The sequence below is a fragment of the Rhynchophorus ferrugineus genome, unplaced genomic scaffold (assembly GCF_030347505.1).
Source record: "Rhynchophorus ferrugineus isolate W39M unplaced genomic scaffold, kcgeb_rfMv2 rfM1, whole genome shotgun sequence".
Taxonomy (NCBI): domain Eukaryota; kingdom Metazoa; phylum Arthropoda; class Insecta; order Coleoptera; family Curculionidae; genus Rhynchophorus; species Rhynchophorus ferrugineus.
Window position 1 is genome coordinate 72,845,472 of NW_027472580.1, and position 20,459 is coordinate 72,865,930.

At 33.5% G+C, this 20,459-nt stretch overlaps 2 protein-coding genes across 4 annotated transcripts in view; one reads left to right on the top strand and one right to left on the bottom strand.

Annotated features, from left to right (window-relative positions):
• The window catches only part of f (espin protein forked), a 258,719-nt gene that overhangs the window by 15,101 nt on the left and 223,159 nt on the right, over positions 1 to 20,459 (top strand). The window lies entirely within an intron of this gene.
• LOC143201180 (uncharacterized) lies at positions 28 to 4,366 on the bottom strand. The gene is made up of 4 exons (XM_076412086.1): positions 4,355 to 4,366; positions 1,248 to 1,518; positions 1,023 to 1,190; positions 28 to 933 (listed from the first exon to the last, which is right to left on the bottom strand). Exons 1-4 carry the CDS (start codon positions 4,364 to 4,366, stop codon positions 68 to 70), a joined length of 1,317 nt encoding a protein of 438 aa, XP_076268201.1. The 3' UTR covers positions 28 to 67.

Genomic DNA, 20,459 nt, shown 5'->3' on the forward strand with positions numbered 1-20,459 from the left:
CTTTGAATGTCTTTGATAAAATGGGTGAATATGGAACAATCCAACGATTATCTATTTCAATATCTTGTTAATTTAATTTGACAATTGTTGATTTTCCATTGTCTGCTGTCGATCTGCGACGATACAATGGATAACCGTCATTACCAGTAATTGTTTCCGATATTAATGTCCGTGGATATCGTTTTGAACATTTACCATCCATCATACACGGTGAATTTTGATTAAGAGTTCCACAGGGACCATGTATCATGTTTTTGATAACTACCTCATGCAATCCAGGATCTACTTGTACATTAGGGATTTCAGCTGATATCACTGCATCAACTTCATTTGGCCTTATCTTTTCAACCAACCAAATCAAAATGTGTGCATGTGGCAATCCTCGTTTCTGCCACTCCACAGAATACATCCAGCAGCGGGTCTCACCAAACACATTATGTTTTACGATGAAATTCATTAAAGATTTCAACTTTTGTCTAAAGACTCTGGCTGTAATATCATGACGATCAATGGATGATTTCCCAGGTAATAACTCCTGCTTAATTTCTATCCATTGCGGATTGCATGTAAATGTGATGAACAAATCTGCTGTACCATAATGACGAACATACGACATGGCATCTTGAGCATATTCGTGCATATGCCGAGGGCTTCCGATGTATGTTGCTGGAAGAATAGTCATCCGACCGACATTCTGTGCATTTCCATCAGTATTAATCGCATCTCGAAGGTGAATATACTCTTCAGATCGGAGTTTGGTTTGATTCAACCTGATGAATGTTAATCTCTCCGTTTCAATTTTAACATACATGTCATCAACATATTTGTGATATAATCGCCGACATTTCAATATGTGATTATCTGCATTTTCCCGAATCATTAGGCGGTATGAATAATAGTTCATTGAACTGACTTTTTTGTTGGTTTCAGAACCTGTAAACAGATTTTGTTTTAATAACATTCAAATACATAATATAGTGACTGAGATATTATCGCCATAGCTAAACTAATATTTTAGTTACCTGTAATGGGATTTATCATTTTTATTGATAAATCGTAGCCATCTTCACCTTGCCAAAATATAATGGGATATTGCAGTGCATCATATGAGCGGTGTGTTTCCTTTATAGGTTGTAATTGAAAATTCCGACGATGTAAAACAATATCACGGGATTCCAAGTTTTCTCCAACTACAACGATAGCAACTTCATCAATAGTTGGTGCATTAAAACGTCTTGTATGTTGACCTGCAGGTGTTTTATCAGCTCTGATTACAATTTTGTGATTATCGGATGGCATCAGATCCAGGGCAGTTTTAAACAATATAATCAATTGATTGTGTTGATGAAATAAAGTTTGTAATTGTTCTACAATAGACCTTTTTACTAAATTGTTATGTGCACAACGCAGATCAATTTCTTGTGGTGAATTGCCCATAAAATAAATTTGCAGGAATTTGTTGTCGCTATCTGACACTGGTAACAGTGAACCTGCTCTGTGATATATTTGCCCTTGTATCTGTAAATAAAAAAAATATTATGGTGTGGTATAAATTAATGGATTGTCAATGATCAAACTTAAATAATATTTGATCTTAAAAAGTATATATTTAGTTTTAACTAATATCTATCAAATATAAAATATAATAAAAGTGTCACTGAAACTGAATCACCATATAATATGATGACTAAGTGATATATTTCGTAATGATTAAGAAATTGAAGATTAGTAACACATCTTAACTTTGGTGACAGAAAATTTTGTTCGCTAAAATAATTATGAGTAACTGCTATAATACATACCTTGAAAGTTGGCATAAAATTTTCCCGAACTGCATTTGTTGCCCCAAATGAAGTCATTTGAAAGCAATTGTTATATTGTTGAATATGTGTCAAAAAGTGTATAGAATCTGTTCCTATTCCTGAAACCAATGAGTACAATGGTTCTGGTGGTGGATCCAATGGTATCAATTTCACTTTACCATTTGCGCAACACAATCCATTGGCATCCTTTTTGTATTTTAATGCCTTACAGTGTGAGCAAACCAAGTTCATAGAACCAATAACAACACATTAGTAGTTACTGTAGTCAATTGACACATCGTAACTGAAAGCAGCTGGATTCAAACTTGCGCGATTATTAGTTGAATGTCGCGCTCGCGCTTCACGCGTTTGTGATATCCGAATTCTTTCACGTTCATTTCCGTCGTCACGTTCTTGTGCAGTACGATTAGATCGGTAATTAGCTTGGTTTATAGCATTTCTGGTTCTTCTACCTAAATTGCTTCGTCTTATAGGAGGCATATCAAATATAAATTATTTTTTCACTAATCACGAACTAAACAAACACTAACTAACTAAACACTCTGCACAAAACACGATATACGAATTTGTTTCGTGTATCACTTGACAATTCATCTGTCATCTGTCAAAAGTCATCTGTAACAGACAACTTTTTTTTTTAAATTTGATATGACTTGAACTCAAATCCTTTTAAGCCGTACGAATTGTTTTATTTATTTAAAATTTGAATTAAATTTTAAACAAATAAAAAATTTTAAATAAATAAAACAATTCGTACGGATTAAAAGGATTTGAGTTCAAGTCATATCAAATTTAAAAAAAAAAAGTTGTCTGTTACAGATGACTTTTGACAGATGACAGATGAATTGTCAACTGATACACGAAACAAATTCAAACAAAAAGGGCTATTTTTAGGGTTTTTCCAGCAATAATTCTAATTTTTCTCGCCGTAAAAACCATCCCTGAACTTCAACGAACATTTTAAAAAAAGATTTGGCCAAATTGGTCCAGGCGTTGTTGAGTTATGCGCTTAGGAACATATTTTGCGATTCATTTTTATATATAAGATTAGAAAAGATGGTTATTTACTACACTTTTGTGTTGATATTTTTTCAACTCTGGAGTCTATAGTGTAAGGGTTCTTGTTTATATCTGGTTTTATGGCCAATATGTTTATGTCATCAGTAAAGATATATTAAAGATTAAAGTTTTCTGTCGAACTGTGAGAAAATTGTCGAACAGTAGATAAAGCGAGATGGTGCTGGATCGAGCAGATGGTTCAAATTAAGAAAAATTAATCTCTCGAATAATTTTTACTTTAATTTTAGTGATCATTCCGAATCTTTATGAGCTGTATTTGAGTGCACGATGTCTTTTTTTTTTAATTTTTTTTATTTTTTTTTATTACTCTTCGTGAGTCCACAATCTGCCCTACTGGCAATAAGTATTTCTTCTGTTTATATTATATATACATGGCATGTAGAAAATCACTTCATTAAGCAATCTTCTGTATAAAATATTATCTTAATTAATTAGTCTTATTCTAATGCTTATTCTAAACTCTACTTATGTCCAGTAATCAGATCAGGTGGTGTTAAACGTTTTAGTCTACGCACTACACTATCACGTCGCATATTTAGCTGGTTAGCGAGTACATTGGGATGTACTGACACTCTTTCGAAGTACTTCACACAAACACGTTGGATTAAACTCGTTATAGGTTCTAGAGGAATATCGCGTTGTATTACTTTATTTGAAATATAGTACGGAGCATCAACAATGGCACGCAACACCTTATTTTGGAACCGTTGAATGATGGATATATTAGATTTGCTAGCGGTACCCCATAGTTGAATTCCATATGTCCAAATGGGCTTGAGTATAGACTCATACAGCAATACCTTGTTATCTAATGATAACTTGGATTTGCGCCCAATGAGCCAATACATTTGATATAATTTTAGTCCTAGTTGTTTCCGTTTAGAGAGTATGTGCTTCTTCCAGGTTAGGCGTCGATCTAAATGCATACCAAGATATTTAACATGCTCTGCTTGGGGGAGTTGACGATGATTGATATTTACTGGTGGACATGTTCTTCTACGCAGGGTAAACGTTATATGCGTGGATTTTGATTCATTGGCTCTAATGCGCCATGTCTTCAACCATAATTGTATTTGCTCCAGGTGGGTTTGTAGGTTTATTGATGCTGTGTCTAGATCTTCATGGGATGCTAAGATTGCTGTATCGTCTGCATATGTTGCCACAGTAGTTATTTTTGTGGTGGGCAGATCAGCCGTATACAGAAGATACAGTACTGGACCCAGTACACTACCTTGCGGAACTCCTGAATATATGGGATTTAATTCGGTATGTTCATCGCCTTGATTTACAATAAAATGTCTGTCAGTGAGATAGGATTTTAGTAGCTGATAGTCCGGATGAGGGAGAAGTTTCTTTAGTTTAACCTGCAAGCCCACGATGTCTTGATACAATGATAATCTTTATTATGATAATCTTAATTATTATCTTCAATAAACCAGGTATTTCCTTACGAATTGTTGCATATATGTTGGCTGTTTTTATAATATATTATGTTTTTAAAAAGTTACTGTTTTTGTATTTTTGACAAAGATTTACATTCAGATTCTAACTAAATTCAATGTTATGGTAATGTTATGGCCTAACAGATCCAATAAGGATACTGTTCTGAGAAAATTGAATACTTTAGTGTTACTATTCTGAGCATATGTCGTAAATTCCACCAATGTGTTTTTATTCCATTATTCCATTATTTTCTAAAGGGATTTATAGAGCTTATTCTAAGTTTTGTTTTTTTTTCTGGCCTAAAACGAGGCGGTGGAATGCATGACGCATACCTGGTCGCGGAGACTTGCCCTGGAGTGACAAGTTGGACCGGGTTATGTGGCACTGTCTCTGGGCGTACCAATACACTAAACCGAAACCGCCTCACAGTTGACCCCTGTGGATCGCTACTGCTACTGCATTAAATTTGGGATATGGTACCCGCTGATCGGGCAGCCGTTATTGGGCACGAGGGCTCGGCGATTCTATTGATTCGCGAACCTGAGTTAACACACAACTGGATACTGTTATATGGGGGCGAAAGTTATGACTGTAGCGGCGGATGAGGCCGTTTCAGCCTGGTAAAGGGGGGGAGCTTAGCGGTGAAGCTGTGCTAAGCTCCTAGCATGCCGACCAGCTCGTGAACAAGCGCGTTTTCAGAAGAACTTGAGCTGAGTTATTGTTTGTGGAATGATTGAGATATGAAGTGCTTGATTTCTGGAGTGTCAGTTTCCCTATGAATTTGATTATTTCTGACAAACCATGGAGCGTTTAATATTCTCCTGAGGAGCTTATTTTGGAAAACTTGAAGCCGTTTGACCTGGTTGGGTGTAACAAACTTGAAGTAGACATTAGATCCGTAGAGGAGTACGGACCGAATTAACATCTTGTAAAATAAGCATTTGATGGGGATGGGAAGTCTGCTAGAAGGGCAGATCAGAGAAGATAGCAGATTTGCTATCCCCGAAGCTTTTTGGATTGCTTTCTGGATTTGGGAATGCCAACCGAACCGTCGGTCGAAGTGGAGACCTAGGTACGTGACGTTATCCAGCCATGGAATTATTGCGGTGTCGATCTTAAGTTGCGAGACGCGCAGTGCGTAACGCTTCACCGTAGATGAAAGATGGGAGCCTGTTAATTAATTAACTTGAAAATGACAGAACAATTACAGGCGAATATTAGTTCAACTTTCTTGACTAGCTAGCAGCTCTTCTACTAACTTCATGCTGTTAGTGTTTTCCGGGTATTCATATAGCTGAATTAGGTGGAGTCAAACAGTCTGATAATTTTTATCGTATAACAAATACAAAAATGTTTCATTATCCGTATAATGTAATGAATTAAATGGAAATACACTTAAGTTTTTGTTCTTTGATGTATGATATAAATTAATGAACATTTTTCTCCAATAATATTTAATATAATGTAATACATGGAATTGGACGAATACAATTATCATTTTTGGCTGTTTTATATATTGTTGCGTTTGTTTTTATATTTTGTGGAGTTTGTCAAAAGACCAAGTGCCAACCGAAAGTTTACTGACAAAACAAAAATAAGAATAGCCGAATGTGCGCATGCACAAAGCCGTAAGATTTCTATCTAATTTATACTCGCGAGAAGAGGCATCTTAACACAAGGGTGTCTTGGCAATTGAAAAACTACGGGATTTAGGGTACGATTTCCTCGCTCGTTCTCTCATTTTACTAATTTGCAACCCGTAGAATTTTGTTTGAGTCCAAATTTGTTTCTGGGAAGCGACTCGCACCACTGAAGAAGTTGAGAATGTCGTAGATGAACGCTTTTATCTGAATTTCTTCTATATTTGTCTGAATTTATTATTATATATTATTTATCTGAACTTCAACAATATTGATGTTATATAGAAAAATAAAATAAATTATAACCGAAAATCGCAGTTATTGTAGGACCGACAACTTTCCACCTTATCCTCGTATGTCACCTATATATGATTAATGATTCATAAAAACATAGTAGTCAATGTGAATAATGTGGAGCCATCTGGTGCCAAACAACCAGAATGTAACCATACATCTAATATTACATATTTTATTTTCACTATTGTTTCTCCGACAATATATAAAAGTGAATAGGAAACCGTTAAAGAGAAATCGGCGTGTCTATAATTAAATTAAATTTCCGCCAAAGACATATAAAGACCTCATAATAGGCCCCTATTTGTCGAATATCGCTTAAAATCCGTGGAATATTACGACGAATGTACCGTTAGGAGTACTATATAACAAAACAGTTGTCTGATTATGCTCTTAATGAACCATAAGCGATCGCTGTAGAACTACTTTTAAACGTTCACGTAGATTTAGAATAGTTTAAAAGAAGTGTTCCATAGAAAAATAAACATTTGAATGCAATCATCATTATTTAGAAAGTATAAGGAATCACCGCCTTTTTTAGTAATTATATATTTTTTGTATTATAGATATTATATATGGTTTTATAGATATTATTTGCTTTTTATATATTTATTTATTAGTGATTTTACTCTTAATGAGTAAGTATATTAGATAAAATACTGTTATTTTTCATATATGTAACAGGTCAATTGAAAAGTCCCCGGCTTACATTACACATTTTTTTGGCAATTTTTTTTTATTCAACATAATACCCTTCAAGGGTGATACACTGATTATAGCGACCCGCCAACTTTTCGACACCATTTTTGTAGTACGATTTGTCCTTTTCTTAAAAATAGGTTCACCTCTTTATTCCACGAAAATTTCTTCCCAGCGAGCATTCTTTTGAGATTTCAGAACAGGAAATAGTCGCTGGGTGCCAGATCTGGAGAATACAGTGGATGGGGAAGCAACTCGAAGTCCAATTCATGATTTTTGTCATCGTTTTCACTGACTTGTGATACTGTGTCACATTGGCATTGTCTTGGTGAAGCAGCACTTTCTTTTTCTTCAAATGCGGCCGTTTTTCGGCGATGTCGTCCTTCAAACGGTCCAATAACGCTATGTAATAGTCGCTGTTGATGGTCCTTCCTTTTTTAAGGTGGTCAATGAAAATTATTCCATGCGCATCCCGAAATACAGACGCCATAACCTTGCCAGTCGACTGTTGCGTTGTCCAACGCTTTGGAGCTGGTTCATCATGTGCAGTGCACTTGGATGACTGTCGATTGGACTTCGGAGTGAAATTATGGAGCCATGTTTTATCCATTGTCACACATCGACGCAAAAGCTCGGGTTTATTACGCTTGATCATCTTCAAACACTGCTCAGAATCATCAACCGTTTTTAGTCAAAAGTGAGCTAGCGCGGCACCCACTTTGCACAGATTTTTTTCATACCCAAATATTCGTGAATAATATGATGTATACGTTCAGTTGATATCTTTAGAGTGTCTGCTATTTTATTCGATTTCAATTTACGGCCATTCAAAATCATTTTATGGATGTTTTCATCGGTAACAATCTCTTTTGGGCGTCCACTGCCTTCACTGTCTTTGGTGCTGATTTCACCACGTCTAAACTTAGCATACCAATCGTTGATGGTTGATTTTTCTGAGGCAGTATCCGAAAACTCGGCATCAAGCCAAGTTTTTGCTTCAATTGTATTTTTTCGCTTCAAAAAGTAATATTTTATCAACACGCGAAATTCCTTTTTATCCATTTTTTTCACAATAACAAAAGTTTTTTCACACAAAATGGTATAATTCACAAATTAATGATCCGACAGCTGTCAAATTTATACACGCATCTTTTGAGGGTTATGGCTAACTAAAAAACATATGGATTTAATTCTAGTAGCGCCATCCATGTGTGAGGTCGGCGACTTTTCAATTGACCTGTTATATCTATGTATTTTAATCAGTGACATATATTGGGGAATATGCGAAATACCAATATACAAAACTGTTAAACAGCATATCCTGATAAATTCGATGGTTTTGACATTACTCTATATAAAATAATAATTTTCTATTTAAAAGTATGTAATGATTCAGTGCATAATTAGCATCTAATGCTAATTATGGAAATCTCAAAATTTAATTTTCGACATTCATTACTTCTGTTAATTAATTTGAAGAAATCTACTACCGAAGCCCATATGACATTTTCATAAGCTTAAGACGAGGCTGATCCTTCATGTTCCAATTGTCGATTTTCGTTTGACTTGGAGTACCAAAAATATCTTATTGAACTAAAGCCAAGATCAAATTCTCAGTAAGCTGAGCAGTTAATATTTCTCTTTCCAGGTGCGAAAAAATGGAGGGAAATGGCTACCACACAAATTAGGTGAAAATGCCATTTCGAGTCATTTTAAAATGGCGGTTTTATTGCTTTTCAGGTCAAAAGAGTTTTCTATAGTGATTATGGCTGATGATGGACCTATCTTGCAATGTCAATTCAACAAATCGAACGACGTATGGTTGCAATAAAAAGATCAGCAACACTGAGTAAGAGACATAAAGTCATTGCATGATGACGTTCGGCTACATGTTGTAAGAGTTGAGAAGGATACGCTTTTTAGCTTGAATGAAAAGTTTTGCCGCATCCTGAGTAATTACTAATATTGCTGTTCTGATATACTTGCATTAATAAACAAGCAAGGCGAGTACTGGATTAATATATACAATTAATACATACAAATTAAAATAGAATCTCACCACTTAAGCTAAATTTAAGAGTAACACTTTACACTATACAATTTCGTGTTGTTTGGTTCACTTCAGTTTTCTGATTTCAATCTGTTTTGTCCGGTAGCTGTATTGCTTCCACGTTGCTGTGATTTAGTAACCCTATTTCATATTTCAAGGTGAAATCTTGAAATCTATTTGATTTCGAGATCATCGTGTAGCTCTTCGTTGGTTACCTAGCGATAAACATTGATAATTGATTTTAGAACGTTGTTTTGGTAGTGTTGGATTACCAGCTGGTTTGTACAAATTTGCTTTATTATTGACTGATAAACCAAACATTTTAATTTTAGGTTAAATTGATAGTATCTTTCGACTACCAATACAGTTTTATTTGAGTTTGACTTGATTTTGAGTCTTATTTGCTCTGCTTTTTGTCTAACATGATGTTTCCAATTTTCTACCATCGAGGTGGATGCCTGAGTATTTAGCTGATTCTGCTGAGGAATCGGGCGCCCGTTAAGTGACATAAATTAAAATGAAGAGATTTGGAGCTATTAAGCTGTATTTTCTAGTCTCTAGTCCATTTGAATGTCTTGTTAGTTGACACTTGTACTTTTTCTATAGGCGCAGATATATCTTTTACCATAATGTGTTGTCGGCAAATGTTTAACGGCCAACAACTATTTATTTTGTTATTGCGATATCAGCAGTGTACGGTGGATACAAGAAGGGTCCCGAGACACTACCATAACTCCATCCGAAATAGTTTTAAGTGTTGAGAGAATGCCCCTTCATGCGAAATTTTTCGAAAAGATACGATTCCAGTAGTTGACAATAGTTCCGCGGTAGCAATTTACTCATCTTGTAGATTAGTTCCAAATGCTTTATCTGGTCAAAAGTTTGTAAGACGGCCAGGAATACTGCAGGACAGTGTTTCTTTTTTTGAACGCCTTCAAATACCCTGTGAACTTGGTAGATTATTGAGTGCTGATTTCGAAATCTAAACTGGAAATGGTATTTTTATAAATGGTTTAATAGATTTTAACAGTAGTTTCTCAAATAATTTGAATATCTTGTTCTGCCAGTTAGTTAGACTTAATTATTTGAGAAATCTTAAAATATTTAGAACATGTTTAGAATATATATTAATACGCTAATTGTTTACCTTGCTTTCAAGAATATTGCGAGTATGAATGATTTATGGGATTTCGCATTGTTAAATAGCATTTCCTTAGCTATGTCAAATGATCTTCTTGTTCTTGTTCTTGGATAGCTTAAAAGCACGTTCTATGGACGTAGAATTTAATTTATAGAGTCATTAAAAACAACGGTAATGTTTCGACTAACATATTACTAGACATAAGAACAATTTAATAAACTTGTATCTCTATTTTAAGAATATACTAACATGGAATGAAATGAATTTAAAAACATACATTCCATAGAGTTACCGTATGTAACCGTATGATGAATTTTTATTTAGGATAGATTGGAAAGACTAATACAGAATTCTTAAAGCCAAATTGTTAATATGTAAACAAAATTATTACAATATTACCAGTATGTACCGTTTATAATATTTCATAACAATCGAATTAACTATACATTTTCTGAATAGCAACAACAAATTCAGTACGAGTATACATCAGTTATGCTTGATTATACTGTTAACGTGCCATACATGACGCTAATTAAACACCTATTCAGTAAGCAGATCGTTCGTGCATATTAGCTATTATATTGAATAGAAATCTTTTAGAAAACTTAGCTTATGTTCTAAGACGCAAAGTGTAATTAAATACAATAAACTTTAGGAAATATTATACGATTTATTCGAGCTTTCCAGTTATTTTTAATTCAAACGCAATGTATCTGTGAGGATTATTCTCTTATCTGTATAGATACCCAAAATGCGTTTGCACATAAGGTTAAATATTCTCATAGAAGCAGATGATAACTCTTAAAATCAAATAGTACTATAATAGCGTCTAAAATAAGAAGTAAAAAATACTCCAGTAAAAAAACTTAATGTAGGGCACTGGCGCAAGACAAAACACAAACGACAAGATTAAAAAGCAGAGGGCACCTTCGTAAAATCACATGACATAATCATGACTTGCCACAGGGTTTTAACAGTTTCGCCAGCAAGTGATATTCCAGAAACTTTACATCATGATGAAGACCCAATAATGGATGAATTTGGCAATCGTATATAGAACCTCAGTATAGAAGAAAGTGATAATTGTACCTATCGTGAAAAAAGGCAAAACGGACTCCAATCAATTGTTGGGAAGGTGTTTATGAACATGATATAAATGAAACTTCAAACAGCTCGCGAAGAGACAAGCCGTGAAGAACAGGCGGGTTTTAGACCCAATCGAGGTTGCGTAAATAAGATTTTCGTGCTACACGAGATGATTATTAGATGTGAAAGGCATGCGGTTTCATGATTCTCATTTTGGATAGCTTTGGAAGCTGAAAATATTCTCCTAAAATCTATTAAACTTCTTGAAGTGTCTTACGATGGTTTCATTAGCTGAGCGCGAGTGATAAATGATTTATCAAATTCATTTGTGGTCTGAGCTAGTCTGCGCCAAGGTGATGGCATCTCCCTCTGAAGTAATAAACTGAATCGGCTAACCTGGAGTAGCTTTTGGTTGTCTAAAATGGTGCGTGTTGAAGTTACGAATTCTTCTGTATGGTTCCGAGACTTGGACTACAAATTCGAGGCAAATTCCACATATTTTTTTCCGAGATTATATTAGAAATGAAATTATTTCAAGATGCGAAATTAGAACACAGTTGAGGAACACATTCACAGGCGCAGATTATATCGGTTTGAACATGTCTGTCGAATGAAAGGTGAATTCATTCTTCACAGACTTCTGTGGCAAAATCGACTTTTGGACGGAAGACACAGCGAATAGCTCCGGAAAAAGACATGACATAGACATGAACTTTTCATGTTCATTTCGTTCAGATATTACAGTTCAAAAATGAGCTGAAAAATGGGCGACTGTCATTGTCGCAGACCGGAACAGCTACGACTGATCGTCATCTGTGGCGAAGAATGAAGATGTTCGAAGTCCTGCAGTATTAATAGCAGGATAATGGTTGACATGTAGACACTTCCCCTAGCGCCGGAAATTGTTTGATGATGTTGAACTCATAGTTAATTGATCAGTAAACTTTAATTTACTGTTGTTGAATGTATAAGTTTCAATCGAAAAAATAATGAATAAGTAAATAGCTCTGGAATGCTGATTCACGGTTTTACATTCACATACGACGATAAAACTGAAATTATTGGGAATACGCACTTCTAGTTAACCATGTAAGACAAATATACCATGAATAAGTGTCAGTGACAAAATGTAATAGTCACGAGATAACTCTTGGATAATCATTGGGGATTTTATACGATTATTAGATATTGTTTATACGCTTTCTATTTATAGGCCCTTCTTACAATTGTTTATTAGAATTATAAATTAAAATAATAAAACTTGTAAAAATTTGATAATAGTAATTAAAATTATTACATTTATTTGGGGAAATACAGTCCACGAAACTGTTGTTCAGCAGGATTGTGTGACATTGATCGGAATAGATGATAATCCGAAAGGGCAACATCTGGAGAATACGACGGTGGAGTCGGATGTCCCATGTTTTTCTTGATATGATGATCTTCTACCGTCCGCACTTTTAATGTCCAGTCCAAAGGAATAAGTTGAGTTTGACGGAGTGCTTCTGTTATCCAGTTTTAGCAACTCGTATGTGACCAGGGTATCCGAACGATTGTCAGTGAATTTATTTTTCGTGCCCAGTGATTCGACGCAAAAACCCTTTCTTTTCTTCCTTTGGAACAGTTGCTGACTTGTGAAAAAAAAGCCATTCAACGTCTCTATGGTATTCATTCTCTTTGAACCGTTCACAAGGATTTTACACTAGTTATTTTACATTTAGTTAGGAAGTTTTGATATAAATTCATATTCAGCTTATATTGTAGACGTCCATGTTAGTAACAAGCAGTTTCGTTGAATTATACTGGTAAACTGCCTGTTAAAATAGTGCATTTGAATATAAAATTGATATGATGCGGTGGTTAATCTATAAAGAACATGAAATTGATAAAATGAAACTCCTATCATAAAATCCTCCTAAAATACCTTAATCTGGTTTAGAAATCTATGTATATGAAATGTATTGGTACCGTACAGTGATCACATAGTACTGATAGAACCATAATGGACCAGATATTATAGATGTTGATAAAAAATGTAACATCAATTGATGTTGCCATTCCGAACAACAACAACCTGTTATAAAATTTAGTAAAAGGCATCAAAGTAAGGAGATCTGGAAGAGTCCTTCAAAATAGTGACAAATAGTGATATCTGCGCTATATTATCTTACCAACAACAGGACCAATTATTAAGGAAAACATGCAAGGAAGCTCACTAGAGCTTAGAGTTCTTGATACTTCTAATATCTAGAAAATAATTTCTTTTTATATCCTATTTTATATATTTTCGTTCCTTTGGTGTGAGAATGCCCTTTTGGCTAAATCTATAATTATGATTATAAATTGTCCAGCGAGCAAAATCAGCCACTGCCAGCTGCATTTCCAGTTTTTCTTTGTACACGTCTCTTAATACACCAGGTCGTTTTTTTCTGTGAGTCGTATTTTACTAGTTTTTCTGATCTTTTTAATAAAATTGGAAATAAGTAATCACTCATGAAACCCTGGCTGGGTTCTTCAGGAAACGTTTAGAGTCAACGCTAGAGGTGATGGCCGGGTATACAGAAAACAAATAATTGCCGCTTAAGTAGCTACACAGAAATAGCAAATAGTGTGAAGTCAAACAAGATCAAGTTGCTGAATACAAATTTTACAAAGCGAGTACTAATTCATTATGCAGAACATGGACAGTATGGAAACTACAAAGCTTGATTTTTTTTTAAGAGAAACACCACGATCTAAAATAATAGAATAACGAGTAGCTGAGAACTTTACCTTTTAATATTTTTGAAATATCTGGAATTAGTCAATGTTTCCCTTTATTGGGAGTGGTATGCTTCTGGATAAATGAAGATGATATAATAATAATAGTGCCTATATTTTTTTAAAAAGATATCCTTGAATTAAAAATTGAAGAAATCATTCAGAATTAATTCATAATCCTTATATACAAGTATATACTTAAAAATGTTCTTAATGAAATAATATATTTTCATTAAGGTTTTTAATTTTTTGGATTTATGTAAACTGTTAAATGTTTATAGATTTTTAATAAAACCAACTTGGGTGACCTAGAATTCTTAACTTAAGTACATTTATATAAAGGATCTTTTACTTTAATTGTTATCACTAATTTTTTAATTTAAATTATGAAGAATGTTTGGATTAAACAAATACATAGTTACAATTAAAATAGTTAATGTTTTTCTAAAAACACAATATATATAGGCAGATTTTGTAATCGTTAACAAAATGACTAGCCATTAGATATATGTCTAATGACTGTTGTTTTGTATGGGCATTATTTAAAAGATTTTAATAATGGTTTTAGAAATTTTTTAGTAGATCTTTATAGTATTTTAAGATGCAAAGTGCTATTAAATAAAATAAATATTCGAAATCTTAATTATATGTGATTTAAAACTTTCCATTTATTTCTAATTCATGTGGGTGAGACATCTGTTATTGTAGCCAACATATTATTATATTAACGCTGTCATGTCTAACATTGATAAGTATGTTAATATACCGCTTCTGATTGAAGAAATAGATCTATTTACCCTGGAGTAACTTTGGGAAATATTGGGCAAATATTGCGTTTTTATTATATATTCTGATAGATTAAAAATCTATCCTAAAAAATGATAATTCTTGGTTATTTTGAAACTCTCTTTTGAAGCATTGAGTATTTTAAGGTATACAAACCATAGTGACAATGAGATATGATGAAGCAAGGGCTGCAAGAGTGTTTGCGCGGAAGAAGGGAAATACTGCAAATAGAACTAAAATCTGTCTTTTCCGAACACTTACTTTGGCAATTCCTTTGGACATTCCTTTTTTGCCTGCCATCTGTACGCATTTCAAACGCTATACTTAGCTTTCAGTTATCCAATTAATATGTGATAACCAGTGCACTGTTGAAACCCAATCTAGAGAAAGAGACTACAACGAGAGGTGAATGAGGTCGTCATAAACTTCTGTGGAGAATTCGACTATTTGCAGGAAAGACGCAACGGGCAGCTAAAGAAGAAGACCAGGATGATGATAATAGAGAATAGTTTGAAATATAGTGGTAGTTGATAAAGGTTTGACAAATTAGTTCTGCGGAATGACTTTCGAGCATAAAAAATGATATCTAGTATCAAATCAACCCTGAAAAATAAACATATAGACAATTAATATAATTTTTAATTATATTCATTATAGTGAAAATAAAGGCAACAAAATATATATAATTAGAAATTGAAATACATTATTTTAATCGTATGGTTGTGTTTATTATCATGTTTAAATATTTAAACCACGGTTATATTGTATTCCTAGGTATATCAAGGTACTTGAAATAACGGAAACTCTAAAAAGCGCCTCCATAATTAAAACGCCAGCATCTTTGTTCAAGTGTAGATTTAGAATTTTATTCCATCTCCAAATATATCCATTTTTCTATCTCATTTACACAATATCCAATCAAAACGCCGCCATTACCCTTAAATCCAGTGTGTTTAATTAATGTGTTTTATTATAAATTTAATTTTTGGCTGTTATATGAAATAAACGGTTTCTTTGTTGGTCGTCTATCATATAATATTTGTTTATAACAGTATAGTTTATATAAGTAAATTTTTTAAAATATGTCTCATGGTTCTCTTATCAGTAGATGGAATTATTTTCTTGAATCTGTAAGGTATTGGTGCTGCAACTAAATGTACTCGATGTTGAGATAGTTATAGCTGTTCAAAAAATATATTTTTATTTAAATTTGACAGGTTAGCAATGTCACTCGCAAAATACATTTCCCATATATATTACCAAATTACCAAAATTTCAACAATTTAATACAACAATCTTGATATTTACAATAGAACAGTAATAATAATTTAATTTTATACACCAATAAGATGTAAATAAAAGAATCTTAGATATAATAAAAATAAGAAGTAGATATTTTAGGATGGGAATAATTCAACCAAAAAATTAATTAAAATCAACAGTAGTCTATTACTTCAACATTTCTATGTTTAAATGCATCACAGATTTGTATAGCACATGATAATTTTTTTTCGTTTTGATATTAATTAATCGAAATCATGCAATACTGTGTGCCACTGACATTGATTTTATTACTAGATTTTCATTAATTTCGAACTAGGTCATGTTGCAATTACCTTGTACGTTTTATAATTAATATTATTATTAATTATTTCGGATGTAATCGGTAGGTTAATGTTTATGTTTAATTGTATGATTTGGAGAAATTAGTAAATGATTAATTTGTTAAGGTTGAAGTTTATATTTATTAATAATATGTAAATATCGTGACTTTCCTTGCTTATTAAATATTTAAATTAATGTAAAAGTGGAATATAGGTTATATTGAAAGTTATAGAGGGATAAACACAGTTGCGAATAAAATAACTATTAATTCAGACTGGCCTATCTAACTCAAAATACACAGATGTAGTGCAAAACTGGTAGTGAACGCTATAAGAGGACCTAGTCGTCTATACTAAAAGGAAAGCTGGTGAACAGGAGAAAACAGCTTTTTTTGTTGAAGACAACTGATAATTCGAGTAACAATTCTTGTCATGAATATATGTATAAGTTTTTTTTTGCGGTGTCATTGATTAAAAGTTCTTAAACTGACGATACGTTGTACAAACACTTTACTAGACAATAATATTTAACAAGTTTTATAATTTTTATTTTAGTAGCAAAATGCTCATTGCTCACTGCTCATAATATTTATGTAGTTTTTATTACTAAATCTGTTATGATGAAGTATACTGTGTATAATTATTTGCTTTACATACGTGTTAATGTAAAATAAATTAATGAAATAAACCGGCTATATTTTTGTGACAATATTTAATTATTATAATTACAAAAATCAAGATACAATCAAAGCAATCAAATTGTCTGAATATTTTAAATAATGTAACAGAAAAAATAATAATTGGAGGTGATTCAGTGTTATTCTTTGCTATCTACTACAACTTCAAAAATATTAAAATGACGACAACTAAAGGTAGTAATACTGCATAAAATAAAAAATAAAAATAAATAAAATAAATTTAAAACCTGCTGATTTAGGATGTAGGTGCATACGAAAGTAAAAAATTGTGCTCAGCCATATTCTTAGATGTAGCACAAGCTTTCGATAAGGTTGGGCATGAATGCCTTGTTCATAAACTACAGAAAATCTTACCAAAACAACACACTGAGCTACTAAAATCGTACATTACACAGCTAGTTTGTTTAGAATCAAACAAGAAGAAGCTTACTCTACAATAAAAGAAGTTAAAGCAGGTGTACCACAAGGAAACGTACTGGGGACAATGCTTTATCTACTATACACTTGTGATATACCACAAAAGGAGAATATTACAATGGCTACATTTGCTGATGATACTGCGATTATAGCTGTCGGAGACAATAGTGAAGAAGCCACATGAAAATTACAACAGACAAGTGAAAATATAAATAACTGGATACAAGCTTACTACTATATTTCTAGTAATAGCCCTGCTACGGTTAGAAAATTAATCAGTTTGTCTAGGTTCTCCAGCCTAAGACACCGGTTCATCGTCTCTCCCAGGTTGACCAACCATCTTTGCGAGTTGTATCTTCGGCATTCGATTACTGGACTTCTTCCCTTAATGAGAAACTCATGGGTCAGTTTGCAGTGACCAATTATGAGACGCGAGAATAACCTTAAGTTGCGCCTCTATGAATATGAAAAGGTATTCAGGATATTTCTCAGTTTTATATTGATTGAATTGGTACTGATACTAAACATAGTATTATATTTGATACAAAAAATATGGATTTATTAGAGTGAAATTATAATTCAAAAATTATATGCGACGAGTGCGACGGATCTACGGAGGAACTGGACAGACAACAGATGAAAAGAAAACAGATTCTTCAATACTATTAAAAGCTCTAAAGGATTATGTTTGCACATACTACCTATAAAAGACCTACGTATAAATTGGACGTAACAATCAACAGAAAGCTGAAGCGTTCACTCACCTTTTAAAACAAATAAAAAAAAAACGTCACCAAAGTTATAAAAACTATATCAACCGAAAGAAAGAATCGGATAACATCTTCAGTGGCTTAAATCCTTACAGCTCAGCCAGAATGTTTGGAGTCATACAAGAAGAACTCTATTCTGTAGAACTATTATTGTAGTAACAGAAACTAAAGCGGGTGTATCATATGGAAGGGCATTAAGGTAAATTATTTACCCGCTTTGCACATGTGATATATCACAAATAGAAAATATCTAACTAGTTACAATGCATTAATATTTAAATAGATTAGTAATTTCTTAAATTACAATAATAACAATATATAATTAGTATTGTGTATTTTCGCCTCAAACTTTAATTGCGATTTGCATTCTTCCAAAAATACTTCACAGAAGATGCTTACAATTTTTGATTTCTTGCAGTATTTGTTCATATTGTATTGCTTTATATGGTTTCATACGTACTTCCTGGGTATCAGCTTGTTTGTATTCTTATATTCACCTCAACAGACAGTTGGTTTTTGTAACTGATGACTCCCCAAAATCTAACGAATACATATTGCTAAAGTGCCATCTATGTGTCAGGCCGGGGACTTTTCAATTGACCTGTTATTTCCATTAACTTATCACACTACACATATCAGTTAAAAAGTGATAGTGTCTGTAGTGTATTACTATGTGGCCTCCACTTTTTAAAAGGCGCCAAATTAATTGCAAAAAAGGAAAATCATCAGGCTATGATCTTGTCGACGCAGTTCTCTTAAAAAATCTACCACACAATTGAATCATGAGTCTCATCAAAATATTTAATGAATTTTAATCTCGAACTAGTCCGAATGGTGCCCAAACCAGGCAAACAACCACAGAATAGGACCTCGTACAGACCTATAAGCCTCCTCCCAGGAGTTGATAAAATAATGGACAAACTTGTTCTAAACAGAATGAAGGAGCACCTAAAGAACATAATCTCCAGACACCAATTTGAATTCTGTGAGGAATATGGAACGGTCGAATAAGTACACCGCAGTGTAGCCTGTAAAATATACTATACTACTCTGCTGCATTTCTGGACATAAGTCAAGCTCCATCGCTCTGGTGTCCCACAGGGCAGCGTACTGGAACCGGTGTTGTACTTGATTTACACTGTGGACTTCTCAAGTAGTGAGAACACAGTGACTGTAATCTACGTTAATGACCGTCTTCTCAATGCATTCTGACCCAAAAACTGCTTCATTCCAGCTCTATGCCATCTGAACAAAACATGAAATTGTTTAACCAATAGAAAATAAAGGCAAACTAAATCAAATCTACTAATGTCACTTATACTCTGAGAAGAAATACCTGCCCGTTGGTAAAATTATACAATGGAAACATCCCGTAGGAGGAACATATAATATACTTGGGCCTTAACTTGGCAGAATCACATCTGGACCAAGAATTATTATCTTATATTGTTTAGCAGGTCGACACTTCCATTTAAGCAACGAGAGCAAAATTATGGTATACAAATCCATCATCAAGCTAATCTGGATATATGGCATTCAATTATGCTCAATATTCCTCAATGTATCTGGATTTCGGGGTGCGGATAGTAAACCAGGAAATAATAAATGATCAAAAATTATCGTAAAAGTGTCAGAGAAGACTTGCGCAACATATAAACGAGTGGCACTGAGTGGAGTAGGAGAACAATCCCACCTAAGGCTCAAGAGATACGACATCCCCAGTCTCAGCGACAGATTCGTGTAGAGGGGTGGAAACTGTTTCCACAGATTAAAGCTCTCTCATTAAACATACAACAATCTTGTAGATAGAAAACATGGCAGCTTATTGTTTTGAAGACAGATTGCCATGGTGCAGTTAAAAATTATATAGGATATCATTCTGCACATTTTCGTGTTCTAAACATGAAATAATCGAAAGGAATAACGTCTGATAAGCGGGGTCTTTGCCCATTTAAATAAATAAATGTAGATTTCCAAATGGATATTTTAAGTCTTAATTTAATGTTTAATCATTCATTAGCGAACTCCCGTGATGTTTTAGTTTGGTTTGAGCTTCTCTTTTCATCGAATATAAAAATGTTTTTGAATGATAGTCGAAATTAAAACGTTTACCTTAGTGGGTAGAATACTGACAAAGCCTTTATGATAAAGACATAATTGTTGCCATC

What these genes read in the sequence shown, in the direction of transcription:
- LOC143201180 (XM_076412086.1), bottom strand. An exon ending in AGCTGATAAAACACCTGCAG is followed by an intron (nt 1,191 to 1,247) that starts GTCAACATACAA and finishes CTATCGTTGTAG; the next exon opens with TTGGAGAAAACTTGGAATCC. An exon ending in AATGATAAATCCCATTACAG is followed by an intron (nt 934 to 1,022) that starts GTAACTAAAATA and finishes ATCTGTTTACAG; the next exon opens with GTTCTGAAACCAACAAAAAA.